General features: G+C 43.4%; 1 protein-coding gene across 1 annotated transcript in view; it reads left to right on the top strand.

Annotated features, from left to right (window-relative positions):
• Nucleotides 1-9,614: 9,614 nt before the first annotated feature.
• The window catches only part of moes (Moesin), a 32,625-nt gene continuing 22,897 nt past the window's right edge, over nt 9,615-19,342 (top strand). Inside the window, 1 exon segment of the mRNA NM_001173823.1 lies at nt 9,615-9,848. Coding sequence (NP_001167294.1) covers nt 9,837-9,848 — 12 coding nt within the window. The 5' untranslated portion in view covers nt 9,615-9,836.

Here is a 19,342-nt window from a genome sequence, read left to right as displayed (position 1 = left end):
AGGACAAAAAGTTAATTTCTTTGCCACATTTTTTGCAGTATTACTTAAGTGCCTTGTTGCAAACAGGATGCATGTTTTGGAATATTTTCCTTCTGTAAAGGCTTCCTGTTACGGTTGTGTAGAGAGACAGACCAAGGCGCAGCGTGCTCTGAGTTCCACATATTTATTTTGTGAAACTTACAAAACAAAAGGAAACAAAAAACTAACCGTAACATCGGCGGTGCTACGTGCACTAACTCAAAACAAGATCCCCCAAAAACCAGTGGGGAAATGGCTGCCTAAATATGATCCCCAATCAGAGACAACGATAAACAGCTGCCTCTGATTGGGAACCATACCAGGCCAACATAGACATAAAACAACCTAGATAACCACCCTAGTCACACCCCGACCTAACCAACATAGAGAATAAAAGGCTCTCTATGGTCAGGGCGTGACACTTCCTTTTCCCTCTGTCATTTAGGTTAGTATTATGGAGTAACAACAATGTTGTTGATCCATCCTCAGTTATCATATCACAACTATTAAACTCTGTAACTGTTTTAAAAACCCCATTAACCTCATGGTGAAATCCCTTAGCAGTTTCCTTCCTCTCCGACAACTGAGTTAGGAAGGATGCCTGTACCTTTTTAGTGACTGGGTGTATTGATACACCATACCATGCCTAATTAATAACTTCACCATGCTCAAAGGGATATTCAGCATTTACTTTTTTAAATGTTCTTTCAAAAACCTTCCTTGTCATTGTGGGTGAATCTGTGCTTAAAATACACTATTCAATTGAGGGACCTTACAGATATGTGTATGTGTGGGGTACAGAGATGGGGTAGTCCTTCTAAAATCATGTTAACCACTATTATTGAACATGGAATGAGTCCATGCAACTTTGTTAAGCACATATTTATTCCTGAATTTATTTAGGCTTGCCATAACAAAGGCTTTGAATTGTTTGTTAATTTCAAAAATTCCACTTTGACATTATGGGGTATTGTGTGTAGATCAGTGACACAAAATCAACATTTTAAATTCAGGCTGTAACACAACAAAATGTGGAAAACTTAAAATGGTGTGAATACTTTCTGAAGGCACAGTGCATTACAGCCTTCTTCTAAAATGGATTAAATCGTTTTTTCCCCCTCATAAATATACACACAATACCCCATAATGACAAAGGAAAAACAGGTTTTTAAAAATCACATTTACATAAGTATTCAATCTCTTTTTACTCAATACTTTGTTGAAGCACCTTTGGCAGCGATTACAGCCTCGAGTCTTCTTGGGTATGATGCAATAAGCTTGGCACACCTGTATTTGTGGAGTTTCTCCCATTTTTCTCTGCAGATCCTCTCAAGCTCTGTCAGGTTGGATGGGGAGTGTCGCAGCATAGCTATTTTCAGGTCTCTCCAGAAATTTTCAATCGGGTTCAAGTCCAGGCTTTGGCGGGGCCCCTCAAGGACATTCAGAGACTTGTCCCGAAGCCACTCCTGCGTTGTCTTGGATGTGTTCTTAGGGTCATTGTCCTGTTGGAAGGTGAACCTTTACCCCAGTCTGAGGTCCTGAGTGCTCTGGAACAGGTTTTCATCAAGTCTCAATACATATGTAAATAAGGTATGTTTTTTCATTTTTAATATATTTGCAAAAATCTAAAAATCTGTTTTCGCTTTGTCATTATGGGGTATTGTGTGTAGATTGATGAGTATTTTTATTTATTTAATCCATTTTAGAATAAGGCTGTAACGTAACAAAATGTGGAAAAAGGGAAGGGGTCTGAATACTTAATAATCATATCTCTGATGATTATTTTTCTGATTCTGAGCCTCAGCCTAAACCTATCCAGGCTGTATCACATCCGGACGTGATTTGGCCGGGGTAGGCCATCATTGTAAATAAGAATTTGTTCTTAATTGACTTGCCTAGTTAAATAAAGGTTAAATAAAAATAAATAAATAAAATACACCTCCGAGGCCTTAGCACAAAAAAGACATAACGGTGCGCACTCCTTGTGCCACCAACAAATTAAACTGTGGCACCGTTTGGATTATCAGGATTATAAACACAAAATGTAATCACTGGATAGTATACGCCATTTAGCACACACTTTTATTCAAAAGAGAGAGCAGGCCCTACATATAAAGCAAAAAACAACATCAGCAATGCACTCACCAGATTTTGTTCTTTGTAACATGCTCATGCTCCAACTGATACCATTGCGTGAAGACACAATCTGACAATAACTGCTGTCGTGTCATATTGACACTTATATTCATTATAATGCCATTATTGCTTTTGTGATGTTTTTCACTATTAATCAAGCACACTTGGCACTTATACTGTAATGATGTTTAGGCTACTGATGTTTTCATCATTTGCCCGAGCATCTTGCTGACCATATGTCTTGGTGGTTGGTGTTTCAACACATATGCTTTCTGTTTGATAGTATTAACAATAGGCACTAAAATGTATTGAACACTTTAATTTGTGTTTTTGTTTTTACATATCTTACAGTAATGTAAACTAATAAAAATGCTTTTGTGTTATTTGTGTAAAAAATCGTATTCTACTGTTACCTAAGACCTTCACAAACACAACCAAATAGTTATTTTTGCTTTAGCAAATATCACATGTATTAATTACACTGTTAGAATTAGCTTGAAGGGGCGGTTCTAGTTTATTTTTATTTTTTTATTGTGCAGTGTACAAATAAGAGGCCCCATGAAAAAAACGTTCCCCCCTATGGAAATCAAATGCCCATCCAGCTGATTATTTCTGCCTCCGGCCCTGCAATCACCCTACATTGTTGATTGTGTGAGTATTATTTGTGACAACGATTGCAAACAATACAGCCGCCAACCTGTCATGTGACATAATGTAACATTTGAATATTGAAACAATTTAACAAAGCGATTCACATAGAATTAGGACACTATGGCGATTCCTACCTCACGAGCGCTGTTCGAGAAAGCAAAACCAGGTCGCCACTGTGAAGTTATCCTGATCTGTCAAGTATCTGACATCTGACCAGGTCTGCTGTGCTTTCTAGATCAATGTGAGTGTTGTCAGCATACCTGACAAAATAAATCAAATTATGTGATAATATTTTACATCAAGGAACCGCTGTTTGTTCACCGGAAAACAGCAGTGCAACCTCACCTGAACACAAACTAGCTACAAGCTAAGCTAACACAGATAAACTATTCTGTGATTATCTAACAAAATAGTCATTTTGCAACAGGATAACATTATCTGAAGATCAAATACGTGTATCCCTTACCTAGCCAGACCTTGCTATCTAGCCGGCCGGCCGGACCTAGATTTCTGATATGCTGGACCTCGATGTGTAGCTGACCGGCCAGCCGGAACTAGGTGTCTGACCTCTATATGCCCGGCCAGCCGGACCTAGCTTTCCGGCATGCCGGCCGGCAGGACCTAGCTATCTGGCCGGCCGGCCGGACGGACCTAGCTATCTGGTCAGAACTAGGTGTCTGGCCGACCCGGACGGCAGGAACTAGCTATCTGGCCGGCCGGCTGGACGTACCTACGGTAATACGAAGGGAGTTGCAACCTATAACACACCTCGTTTATTCTCCTCAGGACTTTGAACGGCCCCACAAATCGCGGACCCAACTTCCGGCAGGGCAGGCGGAGGGGCAGGTTCCGAGTCGAGAGCCAGACCCTGTCCCCCGGAGTGAACATGGGGGCCTCACTGCGGCGGCGGTCAGCGCTCTCCTTGTGCCGTCCCACAGCCTGTTTAAGGGATTCCTGGAGGCACTCCAGGTCTCCTTAGAGCGCTGTACCCAGGAGCTTCAGTCTGGCTCTGATGCCAGGGCACCAGAACCGGCTGGTACCCCAACACCGTCTGAAAGGGCGACAGGTTAGTGGAGGAGTGGCGAAGAGAGTTCTGCGCCATCTCGGCCCACGGTACAAACCTCGCCCACTCTCCCGGCCGGTCCCGGCAATAGGACCGCAGAAACCTGCCCACATCCTGGTTAATTCTCTCCACCTGCCCATTACTCTCGGGGTGAAAACCCGAGGTCAAACTGACCGAAACCCCCAGTCACTCCATAAACGCCCTCCACACTCGGGATGTGAACTGGGGACCTCGATCAGAGACGATGTCCTCAGGCACCCCGTAGTGCCGAAAGACATGCGTAAGTAGGGCCTCCGGTCTGTAGGGCCGTAGGAAGACCGGGCAAAGGGAGTAGACGGCAGAACTTAGAGAACCGATCCATAACGACCAGGATCGTGGTGTTCCCCTGAGATGGTGGGAGATCCGTGAGGAAATCCACCGACAGGTGGGACCATGGCCGCTGTGGAACGGGGAGGGGCTGTAATTTCCCTCTAGGCAGGTGTCTAGGCGCCTTACACTGGGCGCACACTGAACAGGAAGAGACATAGAGCCTCACGTCCGCCACCAGTACCTCTCTCTAAGACCCCAAACTGTCTGCTCAACCCCAGGATGACCCGAGGAGGGTAGCGTGTGCGCCCACCGGATCAGGCGATCGCGGACACCGAGCGGAACGTACTTCCACCCTGTGGGACACTGAGGGGGAGTGGGTTCTGACCGCACTGCCCGCTCGATGTCCGCATCCACCTCCCAGACCACCGGTGCCACCAGACAGGAGGCTGGAAGTATGGGAGTGGGGTCGATGGACCGCTTCTCGGCGTCGTGGAGGCAAGACAGTGTGTCAGCCTCGACGTTCCGGGAACCTGGGAGGTACGAGATAGTAAACTGGAATCTAGTAAAAAACATAGCTGGCGTGGGTTCAGTCTCGTCGCCGCCCTGATGTACTCCAGATTACGGTGATCAGTCCAGATGAGGAAAGGGTGTTTCGCCCCCTCTACCCAATGTCTCCACACCTTCAGGGCTCTGACCACAGCTAGCAACTCCCTGTCCCCCACATCATAGTTTCGCTCCGCCGGACTCAGCTTCTTTGAAAAGAAAGCACAGGGGCGAAGCTTGGGGGGCGCGCTCGAACGCTGTGACAGCACAGCTCCAACCCCTGGCTCGGACGCGTCTACCTCCACTATGAATGGCAAAGAGGGGTCCGGGTGAGCCAGCACCGGAGCGTCGGTAAACAGGGCCTTAAGCCGACAAAAGGCTCTGTTCGCCTCTGCCGACCACTGCAGCCGCACCGGGCCCCCCTTCACCAGTGAGGTAATGGGAGCCGCCACCTGCCCAAAGCCCCGGATAAACCTCCGGTAGTAATTGGCAAACCCTAAGAACCGCTGCACCTCCTTAACCGTGGTCGGAGTCGGCCAATTACGCACGGCCGAAATGCGGTCACATTCCATCACCACTCCGGATGTGGAAGTGCGATACCCCAGAAAAGAGACGGCTCGTTTGGAGAACTCACACTTCTCAGCCTTGACGTACAAGTCATGCTCCACCAGTCGCCCAAGCACCTTACGCACCAGAGACACATGCTCGGCGCGTGTGGCGGAGTAGATCAGAATGTCGTCGATGTACACCACCACACCCTGACCAAGCAGGTCCCGGAGAATCTCATCCACAAAGGATTGGAAGATGGCTGGAGCATTCTTTAACCCATACGGAATGACGAGGTACTCATAATGGCCAGATGTAGTACTAAATGCGGTTTTCCACTCGTCCCCATCTCAGATTCGGACCAAATTGTACGCGGTCCTGAGATCCAATTTTGTGAAGAAGCGCGCCATGTGAAATGACTCCACCGCCGTAGCGATGAGGGGTAACTGGTAACTGAAAACCACCATGATGGCATTTAGACCTCTATGGTCAATGCACGGACGCAAACCTCCCTCCTTCCTCTTCACAAAAAAAGAAACTTGAGGAGACAGGTGATTTGGATGGCCGAATGTATCCCTGCCTCAAGGACTCAGTGACGTATGTCTCCATAGCCTGAGTCTCCTCCTGAGACAGAGGATACACGTGACTCCTGGGATATGCAGCGTTAACCTGGAGGTTTATCGCACAATCTCCTCGTCGATGAGGTGGTAATTGAGATAGCCAAATCGGCATACTCTGAGGGAATGTGCACGGGAGAGACTTGGTCTGGACTCTCCACCATAGTAGCACCGATGGAAACCCCTATACACCTGCCCGAGCACTCCCTCGACCACCCCTTAAGAGCCCTCTGTCTCCACGAAATGTTGGGATTGTGAATGGCTAGCCAGGGAATTCCCAGTACCACCGGAAATGCCGGGGAGTCAATGAGGAAGAAGCTGATACGCTCCTCATGACCCCCCCGCATCACCATAACCAGTGGCGCTGTAACTTCCCTAACCAGGCCCGACCCAAGTGGTCGACTGTCTAGGGTGTGCACGGTCCATAAACTTCCAGCCGCGCCTGAATAGACTAGCACCTTACTGGGAGTGCGGGGAAAACTCTGGGAAAGAAACTAGGGCATGCATGTGGCCGACAGGGGGCTCTGGGTGAGACTGGTGCTGACTCACCTGGGGTGTCGACGTGGTATTCTGCCTGCCCTCTGAACTCCCGGGCGAGCCTCTCCAGCACCGATCGGCAGTGTGCCCTCTGCGACCACAGTGGGCACAGGAGAGGCCCTCCCCTCCGGTCCTCCTAGCTGCAGCCCCTCCTATCTCCATGGGCGTTGGAGCAGGAGGACTGTGAGGTGGAACGAAAAGGGCCCGAGGAGAACGCCCACGGGCAGCCAGCAGGTTGTCCAGTCTGATGGACAGATCGACGAGCTGGTCCAGGGTGATGGCAGTGTCCCGACATGCCAGCTCCCGATGGACGTCCTCCCTCAGGCTACAGCGGTAGTGGTCGATGAAGGCCCTCTCGTTCCACCCCGTTCCAGCGGCTAGGGTCCGGAACTCCCATGCGAAGTCCTGGGCGCTCCTCGTCTCCTGTCTCAGGTGGAACAGTAGCTCACCCGCCGCCTTGCCCTCCGGGGGATGATCGAATACCGCCCGGAAGCGGCGGGCAAACTCCGCGTAGTCGTCCCTGGCTGAATCTGGACCCTCCCAGACGGCGTTGGCCCACTCCAGGGCTCTACCTGTGAGACAAGAGACGAGGGCACTCACCCTCTCCTCTCCAGAGGGAGGGGGGCGAACGGTCACCAGGTACAGCTCCAGCTGGAGTAGGAACCCCTTACACCCAGCGGCTGTCCCATCGAACTCCCTCGGGGGCGCGAGCTTAATCCCACTCGGGCTGGACTCCGTCGGCGCTGAGGGGGGCTCAGGGTGGTGGACAGTAGCTGCAGTAGGTGGAGGAGCACGTCTCTCCCAATTCTCCAGGCGTGCCAACACCTGATCCATCGCTGTCCCCAACCGATGAAGGACAGCGGAGGGGGCTGGCGCTTCGGCTCCTGCTGACTCCAAATGTGGTGCGGGATTCTGTCATAAAAATAGTTCTGCAGGAGGGGTGAAGTCAGGCGCAGGAGACTCAGGTACGTTTAACGTGTTTAATAAAGAAGGCAAGTCCAACACGAACAAGAAAGACGCGGAACGCAGCCCAGCAACCTAATTCCCAAAACGTGTAACCTAACTCAGGAACAGTAATATAAATTTCCCCCAAACCTACAGCAACAGACACAAAACAATCCCGCACAACCCCAAACACAAACAGACAGACTAAATACCCCCACTAATTACTAAACACAAAACAGGTGCTACTCTAACCAGACATTACCAAACGAAACAGAAACGTAGATCGGTGTCAGCTAGTAGGCCGGTGACGACGACCGCCGAGCACCGCCCGAACGGGGAGAGGCACCACCTGTGGACGTTGTGACAATGGGGAAGAGGAATGAGGCTGGATGCAATGAGGTATTTGCATACACAAAAATTCACTTCATATGAAATTCAGATGTTTGTATTGCTTGAAAGTCGACTTCAATAGGCCTGTTTTTAATATGGGTGGTACACATGTGTAGTCCTGACTATGTGTCACGAGACAAAACTCCTCTGAGGTTGAATCATTTTTGTAAATCTGTTCTTTATATTCAATCCATTATAGAAATAGAGCTCTAGGTGTTTGTTGAAAAGAATAAGCAATTGGCAACAGTGTCGCGTAGGTGACTTTAAAAATTGCATTATTATAGCTTGATAAACTAGAGTAAAATTAAATGGCTACTTAGTAGTCTAGCTGCCTAGTTTTAGGGTATGTGGGAAATTACATCAATCAGAATTCGGAGGGATATCCTTGCTTTAATTTATATTCCAGGAATTTATACTGAACAAAAATATAAACGCAACATAAGTGATCCCATGTTTCATGAGCTGAAATAAAAGATCAACATTTTTCCATACGCACAAAAAGCTTATTTCTCTCAAATTCTGTGCACAAATTTGTTTGCATCCCTGTCAGTGAACATTTCTCATTTGCCAAGATAATCCATCCACCTGACCAGGTGTGGCATATCAAGAAGCTTATTAAGCAGCACGATAATTACATAGACGCACCTTGTGCTGGGGACAATAAAAGGCCACTCTAAAATGTGCAGTTTTCTCACACAACACAATGCCACAGATGTCTCAAGTGTTGAGGGAGGGTTCCTGCTGACTGCAGGAATGTCCACCAGAATTGTTGCCAAATAATTGAATGTTCATTTCTCTACCATATGCCACCTCAAACATTGTTTTAGAGAATGTGGCAGTATGTCCAATTGGCCTCACAACCGACCATGTGTAACCACACCAGCCCAGGACCTCCACATCCGGCTTCTTCACCTTCAGGATCATCTGAGACCAGCCACACGGACAGCTGATGAAACTGAGGAGTATTTCTGTGCTCCTGCCCAGTTATAAGTGGGGGGGAAAGTACCCCATTGTCATACTTGAGTAAAAGTAAACATATGTTATTATAAAATGACTCAAGTAAAAGTGAAAGTCACCCTGTAAAATACTACTTGAGTAAAAGTCTAAAAGTATTTGGTTTTAGATATCAAAAGTAAATGTAATTGTAATTGTAAATGTAATTGATAAAATGTTGATAAAATGTACTTAAGTATCAAAAGTAAAAGTATAAATAATTTCAAATCCTTTATATTAAGCCAACCAGTTGGCACCATGTTCTAGTTAAAATTTTTTTATTAACGGATAGCCAGGGGCACACGCCACAACTCAGACATAATTTACAAAGCATTTGTGTTTAGTGAGTCCGCCAGATCAGAGGCAGTAGATGACCAGGGATGTTCTCTTGAGAAGTGTGTGAATTAGACCATTTTCCTGCACTGCTAAGCATTCAAAATGAAACGAGTGCTTTTAGGTGTCAGGGGAAATGTATGGAGTAAAAAGTACATTATTTTCTTTAGGAATGTAGTAAAGTAAAAGTTGTCAAAAATAAGTACGTAAGTACTTTACACCACTGCCAGTTATGTGAAAGCCATCGATTATTATATATATTTTATTTAACCTTTATTTAATCCGTAATCCATAGATCCATAATTTATTTATTTCAATTGACCGATTTCCTTATATGAACTGTAACTCAGTAAAATCGTTAATTGTTGCAAGTTGCGCTTATATTTTTGTTCAGTAGAGTTAAAATGTTTACGTTTAACAGGAGTTTTACAAAGGCATAACGGGTCATGGGAATACAGGCGGAGTCTGCTGAAAACTACTTTTAGTATGTCTTCATTGCGTTGGGTGTGGTTTTTCAGTCACAGTGCTATTAGCAGGAAATCAAGCTCTGGACCACGACTTTGAGGCGAAACAAAGAAATAGTAAAATACGAGTAGCCTTCTTTAGGTTGTGGGAAAAGTTTGAAATCAAAGATTAACTGAACTGACGCTATTTCAGATTGCGCACCTTATCTAATGGACAAACGTTTTAGTTGACTCCATTGTTGCCATCATCCAATTCCTGACATCAGTGACTAAAGACCGAGAACTGCAAAAATGCCAAAGACGGTGAGTAATTTTTTTTGGAGTTTGGGAACAGTTTATTTCCAACGTTTACATATACATAGGCGTTATTTAAAACGCCAACTCTGGTCAAAATGTATTCCGGTCCTGTTAGGTCGAGAAAGATAATTTAACCCATGATAGAAGGTGAAATGTTTGGATTGACTACACTATATGTCTTCATAAGCATCTATTCGACGCAATAAACTAAGTTAGGATACTGAATGTGTCTGACTTTGTATCCTAAAGAAACCTCGGGCTATAGGTTCCGAAAAAGTTTCGCGCGCATCAAATGAATGAAACGTTTATTGTCTATATCGCTGTTAGCTATATTTTCCCTGCAGCATCTCCAAAACGTGTTTTATTAACGATTTTAATGAATTGATAGCTTACAATGTTGCCCAAAGTTATTTTTTGTTAACCTATGTTTGTGTCAATTCTATTAACCGTTATTTTGTGTCAACCTATGCGCTATCGACAATCCCCCTCTTCCTGGAACGTGATTGGCTTCCGAATGAACTTTAAAAGAAGTTGAATGACGCTTCGTTGTGTTCATATCAACTCTATCCCTGTTCATAAACAATTATGTCAGACATTCTTTACGTTATTATTCATATCAATGCGGCCTATTAGTTTGGGTTTTGTTTGCTGTGTGTTTACCGGAGGTTCCCATGGCCCATTCGTTGACGTTGTTTGTCTTTGTGGTACCCAGTAGTACAACAGCTGGCCTGACAGATGCACTCTTCAACAGTGAACTCCTATGGTAGTCTGTCCTATGGGATTGCTATTGAATGATGCAGGTCAGGTCACATGCAATCTGCTCTATCAAAATGTAGTCTATACAGAATCTAATAGTACTTAAAGTTTGATCTATGGCAAACCTTTGTTAAGTTTACCAGGCCTGTGTGATTAGGTTTTTCCTACATAGCCCAGCCCAGGGAAATTTAGTTCAATGTAGAATCCACTGAATCAGTTCTATTGATGTAACATTGCATTGCATCTGTAATTGATATCATTTCTACATTATCTTTATCAAGTATTTACATCAAATTAGGAACATTGAATATTCCATTATGTGTAGCATCATAGCATAGGCCTACTACATGATTCAGAAGACAGAAAAGTAAGACACCAGGATTTAAAAAGAATCACTGCGATCAAATGCGCCTCGGGTAATGACGGTAAAATAAAGTGCGGTGTTGTGACATTTAGCTTTTAAGACTTAAGACTTTAACTCATGAGAAGATTATAGTTTTATTTATTTTTTTATCTTTGTATTTGTATTAACATGTCTTTTCACACCAGTCATTCATGTGTCCCCCTACCATTAGTGTAGGCTTTGCTTCTTTTGGCATTGTTAGTTTCCCAAGGAACTGTAATCTAGTGACTCAAGGTTTCTGAGATTACGTCAGTTCCTTTTTAGCTATTTCCTGGCCTGCAGTCTCTTGACACTGCCACTGAAAGCCTTATTTGGTGTTTCACAGCACAGACTCCCCCTTCTCCGCCCTGCACAACTGCAACTGCGCGGTCCTCAGCCATCGTTTCAGCACTTGAGTCGTTCCATGACGCCCACCATCTCAGATTGTTCTGAAATTGCTTCTGTAGTTAGAAACAGATAAGATTGGCATTTCTGCAACATTATGTATTGCATTATTTACCATAACTTTAAGGTAGTTGATTGTCGCCCGAATTGGCACTTTTAGCCATATCAGTCCCCATATCCCAGCAAAACCCAGGCTTTTTTTTCATTTATGTGCAGCCCTTATATTTAGCCTCACACTGAAGTGTTTTACCATTTTCTTTCTAGGACAGCCAGGGTTTTTAATTTTTAATTTTATTTAACCTTTATTTAACTAGGCAAGTCAGTTAAGAACAAATTCTTATTTCGAATGACGGCCTTTCATAAGGCAAAATGCCTCCTGCGGGGATGGGGGCTGGGATTAAAAATACAAATAAATTAAATAAAAATATGGGACAAAACACACATCATGACAAGAGACAACACAACACTACATAAAGAGAGACCTAAGATGACAACATAACTTGGCAGCAACACATGATAACACAACATGGTAGCAACACAACATGGCAGCAGCACAACATGGTACAAACATTGTTGGGCACAGACAACAGCACAAAGGGCAAGAAGGTAGAGACAACAATACATCACACAAAGCAGCCACAGCTGTCAGTAAGAGTGTCCATGACTGAGTCTTTGAATGAAGAGATTGAGATAAGATTGGGTTACTAGTAGAACGCAAAACAATTTGACATAAACAGTTGCAGTTATGGTCTGCCAAAGCAAAAACCTGATAAAATACATTAATATGAATGCTGTAAGTACAGAAATTGTTTGCTCAGAGGGAAATGAATATCCAACTAGTCAGTGACAACTGTGTGGAGTTTGACAGCAACTATGTGAGCTTATTACAGTATTATGACACTATGTCCTGAGATTTCCTATGGTGTTCTATGTAGAAGAACCCCTTACCTTGTAATAATTCTTGTGTAGCTTGTGAGCGTCATAGAGCAAACATGTTACACGTACGTGTTCGTGAGAGTCTCAGCTTTTCATAGATAGCGTAATAGTTTTTTGCTCAAAGACTCAGACATTTTTGTAAAAAAGACACCGCCCCGGGCCCCTTCGGGATCAGCCCTTGTCTCACAAACACCTCTCTATCTCAGCCCCCAATGGATACAGAAGAAAAAGATGAATCCAATTGTACAACCAATAAGTCTGTAGCTCAAACACACAATGTTAAAAATGTTGTTAAAAGTCTTAAATCACGCCCGCACAACGGGTGTGATTCCCATAATATTCCCATAATATTTAATAATTATAGTACTAGATCAAACTTCTTCCTACTATTGAGTAAGACACGAGGAATACCATAAAATAGCCACCAGTGGACCACCCACACCCCACTGTTATCCCACCCCAACCAGTTTACAGTATAAGGTCTCTATGTCTGACAAGTAGTATGGTGCTGCAGCTTGGAGTATTACTTCTTCATCCTATGAAATGTATTTCCTTTGAAACTGGTGTTGTTTTTTTCTCCTGTTAAAAGAGATTAGCCATTGTATTCGCATTAGTGTGAAAGCACCCATTTTTGCCCGCTAGGTGCCGCTGTTCCTGCTACCGCTACATAATTTTATCAATGATGCTGGTCTTTTGTGTTTATTAGATGGAACACAACATTTTCTTTGCGACTTTGGGTAGAAAACAAATAGCTTTTGCTAATGATGAAAATAAATTGTGTAGTCATCCTCACAAGTCAAGCCAGTCCTCCATGAAACCATCACCAGATTCACAGGAAATACATTACATAAGATGAAGACCAATCCTTCAAGCCGTAGCTCTATACTATTTGTTAGACATAGCGAACTGATACTGTATACTGGTTGTTGTGGTGGGTTTGGCATGTGGTGTGGTGTGTCCGGGGTTGGTTTTTGGTAATTTTATTGGCTTCCTCAAGTCTTATTCTTTGTTGAGAATCAGATGTTAGGTACTATATTTGTTTAAGATTACTTAAGAATCCTATAAATTAAAAGGACAATTTGGGTGCAAATAGAGGTGCACTTATATTACATTTTTGGCCGATACCGATATCCCATATTTTCCTTGACAAAAAACCCGATACCGATAACCGATATTTACAATTTTAGCGGCCTTTTAAGCATTCTAGTACAGTTAAATAGTTAACACATGGACACAGCGGTCTAAGGCGCTGCATCTCAGTGCAAGAGGCGTCACTACAGTCCCTGGTTCGAATCCAGGCTGTATCACATCCGGCCGTGATTGGGAGTCCCATAGTGCGGCGCAAAATTGGCCCAGCGTCGTACGGGCCGTCATTGTAAATAAGAATTTGTTCTTAACTGACTTGCCTAGTTAAATAAAGTTTACACTATTTCACGTGTCAAATAACGCAACATCTGTTTCAGCAGCTATAGTTAGCTAGCTAACTATTTAGCTAGGTGTCATCTAAAATAACCCTAGTTTATAAGAGAGTTCTTATTAGATTAATGGTGGTCGGGCCCATCTATGTGAAGCTAGCCACAATAATGATTAGACACAATAGTGGACTTCAAAATAAAAGTATGGCATAATTCTACTATTTGTATTCATTTGCATTACTGTCAATGACATACTTTTACTTGGAAGGCAAACCGTAAATTCCACTGTTGTGCCTAATCCTTATTGTGGCTAGCTTCACAACACATAACCTGGTGCGGTCAAGCCTCACTAGCCAGTTGAAGCTAGCTGGCTGCTTATAACGTTAGCTTTGGGCAACAGAGTTAAGTTGCTGACTAGCTATTTATTTTCATGAACTGAAGTTCAATTTCAATTGGCGAACAACAAGTGGGAACCTAGCTAATACTTACTCACAAGGATTCCTAAATCACTGGTCATTGTTTTCAGGCTGGTTGTATTGGTGCTAGCTAGGTACCAAGCTAAAGCTAGCTACCCCAGAAGTTGCGGTTGAACAAATTATTCTTTATTACCAACAGGGTATTGTAAACACATCGTGGCCGGTGTTTGCTTGTTTGCAGACTTTATTGTACAGCTTTGACAGTGCTACAGTATCTTTTTTGACACGCAAAGACCCAAACGGCGTTCCGTAGTGTGTATGTCGTGAAGCTAATAGCAGTGACGCCATTACTGTGTAACTCCGGTAGGGCAACATCTGAAAAATAGCACACCTGTGTACCGGTGCTCGACCAGTCGGCAAAAGCCAACATCACCCACGACAGAGAATGGTTGATTGTGAAGGACAATATCTTGGCTTTAATGGGTTTTGCCTTTGAGTTGTCTCGCTGAAATGTTGTTACTTTCAAATGACTGCTCGATCCACACAGCAGACATTGTGGGCTAGTTTAGGAATGCTGTGTTGCACGTATAGCGCAACATTTTACGTGGCGTCATTACGTCATGTACCGACGTTATATAGGTATGCACGTCAGCTTTGACATCGGTTTTGCACATCGCGCCATTAAACTAGACATCGGCCAATACCAATGTTGGCATTTTAAATAATATCGGACGATTCCGATATGCACTACCGTGCATCCCTAGGTGCAAATCAATTAGCTTAATTTCTCAGAGATCAAATTATATTTAAATAAAATGCTAATCTTATTTGTCTCTAACTACAGAAACGATTTCAGCACAATCTGAGGTGGTTGGTGTCAAGCCTCTTTCTTGTGCTTTTTGATGTGGAATGACCCTTAATGTTTTTAAGCACTTCTACAGGTCACCCCATGTCAGAAACCAAATTGACTCCTGTCTCGTTAACAGATTACCCAGATAATGTTATAGTACATATGTTATAATATGCTATTTTACATCAAATAAAACATCTTATTACATTCATAAGACCCTTTCATCAATAAAAAGTTACTTGCACTCTGGTTAACTTTCCTTTTGATGTACCTTTAGACTCTATAACTCTACACATCACTAAGAAATGTGTTGGTATTCTGAGGTTGCTTTCCTTCAGAAATATGATATTCTAATCAACAGCCATTTCTACTTCTTACCGTCCATGAAGTGAACTACTATATTGGCTTGAGTATAATTGTGTTAGCTGAAAAGTGTTAGTTCTTCACAAACAACAAGAAACAGAAACAAATGAAGTGGAAAGACCAGTGCTATGTAAGAAAGAGATTAAGCAGCTCTGTAAACGCACATAGCAGAGTTGAGATTAACAATTTGTAATAAACTAAGCCGCAGGCGGTAGAGTGTGTGAAAGGCAGAAATGATGCAAGCCTTTGGGGGGCTTTAGCCCGTAAATGGAGAGTAACTGTGTGGCAGGTCTGAAACTTCTCTCCCTGGCTGCAGAAAACCAACCAGTGAGTTGTATTTTGTTTTTTTGTGTGTTTTTTTGTTGATTTAGATGTAGTTTTGTTTCTAACAAACCTCATGTTTTACATAGGATCTCACCCTTGGTTAGCATAAAGCACTGCATTATTGCTTAGTAGGTGAACAATAATGATTCTGATAATGACCTTATCAATATGTGCTGAAGTAGTTGCTTTTAAGATGTTTGAATACACAGGAGATGGCATTATCTGTGATTCATGAACCTGTTTTGGAAAAAGGATAAGTCATAGTGCAGTGAGTTTAACAAACTTGAATCTAATAGAGACTCACACATTCAACCTGAAAAATATCTACATAATTGAAAATGTATTGATTCTGTAAAACTGACTTTAGTGGTAGTTTAGAACATGTTTGCTCTATGGAGAAGAGAGGTAATAGTTTGAGGCTAACCTAAATCTCAGAATTTCGTGGAATTAGAGTGAGCTTTTAGCTTGTGAATGGTAAAAATTCACCCCAAAACAGATAGAAGTATATGTTACCAAGAATCTAACCACATAGTACTGTATAGGGATTATCCATCAGTTCCTGATTTCCACATATTTAGGATTTTTAAAATCCCATTGAAGTTTATTTGTTTGTATTTCAATCATCATATCAGTGAAATAGTTGGCTTTTTGGCTTTGCCGAATTGAAAAAGACAGATGTCTCGAGGAGATAGAGGAGGCATTCCGAAATGTTGGAAAGAAAATGTTAATTTTTTTCTAGTGATTGGTGTCCCAGTTTATAATAATTTGCTGTCATAAAGTGTGCATACTTTACTGAAATACAGTCTATAGCTAAGGTTTGTTATAGCTTTGTTTTCTGCTCAGTATGATCAAACTCCCTTTACAAGACAGAAAAGGCATTGAATGTTCCGAAGGGCAAAATGGAAACATTAACGTGTATCCTTGGTCCTGTTATGATGAGTGATGTTTTGCTGCTGTTCTAATAATAGTGTGTGAGAAGTTTTCTGAACTCTGGCCATGTGAGACCCACCCTTACCAGGCAGAACTGCACATTCTTAGTTCCTTTTTCACGTGAGAGATGAACTATTTTTACCCAGAAAAGTCACTTCTTAACAATGACTGGCAGCCAAGAACCTGTTGGCCTGAACTACACAATGAAATGATGTCTAATCAGTAGGCTATGTCATGTTAAGCAGTCTGTCTGGTTGGATGGGAAAATAGACAGTATAGTGTATGATTTAAGTGATTCATCAAATCATGAATACAAATCCCTTTTTAACATAGTGAGTGGGACACAATGTAGGTCTTACATGCAATCTACTTTTATCAATGTTTTACTGGATCTTGTAGGGCAATTAACAAAGTTCAAAGAATCACTGAATTTAGATTCAACTCACATTTGTGGTGTGACTCAGTTCATAGTTTATACCGTAAAATAAATGGCTATGGTAATAGATAGTTCTAGGCCCTAACTTGTTTACAAATATGTTATCACTCATGGAATAGCCTTGTATCTTAATCATGGTGAAATATTTCCCAGTGCGCTGCAAATGCACTTAAAGCTTAATTTCACTGGCAAATGTTATGTTCATGTTGCCAAGACATGGTAGAGGAAATTATGAAACATCCTCAGGCTAACCACTCCATAGAAAACTGGGCTCTGACTTTGTCAGAAATACACAGTTGCTTTATTCATCTCTCCCCCTACAAAGTTAGGTAAAACCTTTTATGAGAAATGTGTCCCAGATATTGTTAAATCATACATTTTAAGAAAACAAGGAATTCAAATATGCACTGTTGAAGTAGAGTTGTATTTGTTTGAAAACCAACCATGTCAAGGGTTTGTACTATTCACTTGTAGATGGCTGAATGTGTCTGGGTCCTAGTTAGTTCCTGCTCCTACAGACCTTGGCCCAGTCACAGCTCTACTATACAGCCCTCGTCTGTGTGACGCCGCCAGGCCTCATTCCAGCCAAAGCTTTACCCTCTCCAGCCCTCTGCTCTGTCCCACCGGCCCGCCGGTGATGACAGGAAGTGGCAGGGTGACAAGTGGCCTGACCAGCGAATCGGGGCCTGCTGACACAGAGGGGAAAGAACGTAGCACTAATCAGCCACACAACTGGAAAATAAGGCATGCTGTTGTGGCTCAGCTCAGGCGTACTGTCCCGTCCCCCCACACACTGAAATACAGGCTGGCTGATTGTGCATTTACATTTTTGAGAGGAAAGAGAACGTGGAGCCTTGTCAATATAGCTGTATTAATCACTCTCACAGCATAGGAAATATGTTTAGGGTACACAGCAGGAGAAAGCTTGTATACCATAAAACAGACATAAGACAGGCAGCTTACACACTTTTTTTGCATTCCTTTTATGGGCATACTGGTTATAAGTCTTCTGTGAGTGTTGGGCCATGATGTACAGTGCATTCGGAAAATATTCAGACCCCTTTACTTTTTCCACATTTTGTTACGTTACAGCCTTATTCTAAAGTGGATACAAAAAATCCTCGTCAATTTACACACAATACCCCATAATGTCAAAGCAAAAACAGGTTTTTAGACATTTTTGCTAATATATTACATAAAAAAACATATCTTATTTACGTAAGTATTCAGACCCTTTGCTATGAGACTCGAAATTGAGCTCAGGTGCATCCTGTTTCCATTGATCATCCTTCAGATGTTTCTACAACTTGATTGGAGTCCACCTGTGGTAAATTCAATTGATTGGTCATGACTTGGAAAGGCACCAACCTGTCTATATCAGGTCCCACAGTTGACAGTGCATGTCAGACCAAAAACCAAGCCATGAGGTCGAAGAAATTGTCTGTAGAGCTCCGAGACAGGATTGTGTCGAGGCACAGATCTTGGGGAAGGGGTATCAATAAATGTCTACAGCATTGAAGGTCCCCAAGAACACAGTGGCCTCCATCATTCTTAAATGGGAGAAGCTTGGCACAACCACGACTCTTCCTAGAGCTGGCTGCCCGGCCAAACTGAGTAATCGGGGGAGAAGGGCCTTGGTCAGGGAGGTGACCAAGAACCTGATGGTCACTCTGACAGAGCTCCAGAGTTCCTCTGAGGAGATGGGAGAACCTTCCAGAATGACAACCATCTCTGCAGCACTCCACCAATCAGGCCTTCATGGCAGAGTGGCCAGACAGAAGCCACTCCTCAGTTAAAAGCACATGACAGCCTGCTTGGAGTTTGCCAAAAGGCACCTAAAGGATTCTCAGACCATGAGAAACAAGATTCTCTGGTCTGATGAAACCAAGAATTAACTCTTTGGCCTGAATGCCAAGCGTCACATCTAGAGAGAACCTGGCACCATCCCTATGGTGAAGCATGGTGGTGGCAGCATCATGCTGTGGGGATGTTTCTCAGCGGCAGTGACTGGGAGACTAGTCAGAATCGAGGGAAGATCAACGGGGCAAAGTACAGAGAGATCCTTGATGAAAACTTGCTCCAGAGCGCTCAGGACCTCAGACTGTGGCAAAGGTTCACCTTCCAACAGGACAATGACCCTAAGCATACATCCAAGACAACGCAGGAATGGCTTTGGGACAAGTCTCTGAATGTCCTTGAGTGGCCCAGCAAAAGCCTGGACTTGAAACCGATCGAAAATCTCTGGAGAGACCTGAAAATAGCTGTGCAGCGACGCTCCCCATCCAAT

The sequence above is a fragment of the Salmo salar genome, chromosome ssa04 (genome assembly GCF_905237065.1).
Source record: "Salmo salar chromosome ssa04, Ssal_v3.1, whole genome shotgun sequence".
Lineage (NCBI taxonomy): Eukaryota > Metazoa > Chordata > Actinopteri > Salmoniformes > Salmonidae > Salmo > Salmo salar.
This window is presented reverse-complemented; position numbering and strand designations above follow the sequence as displayed.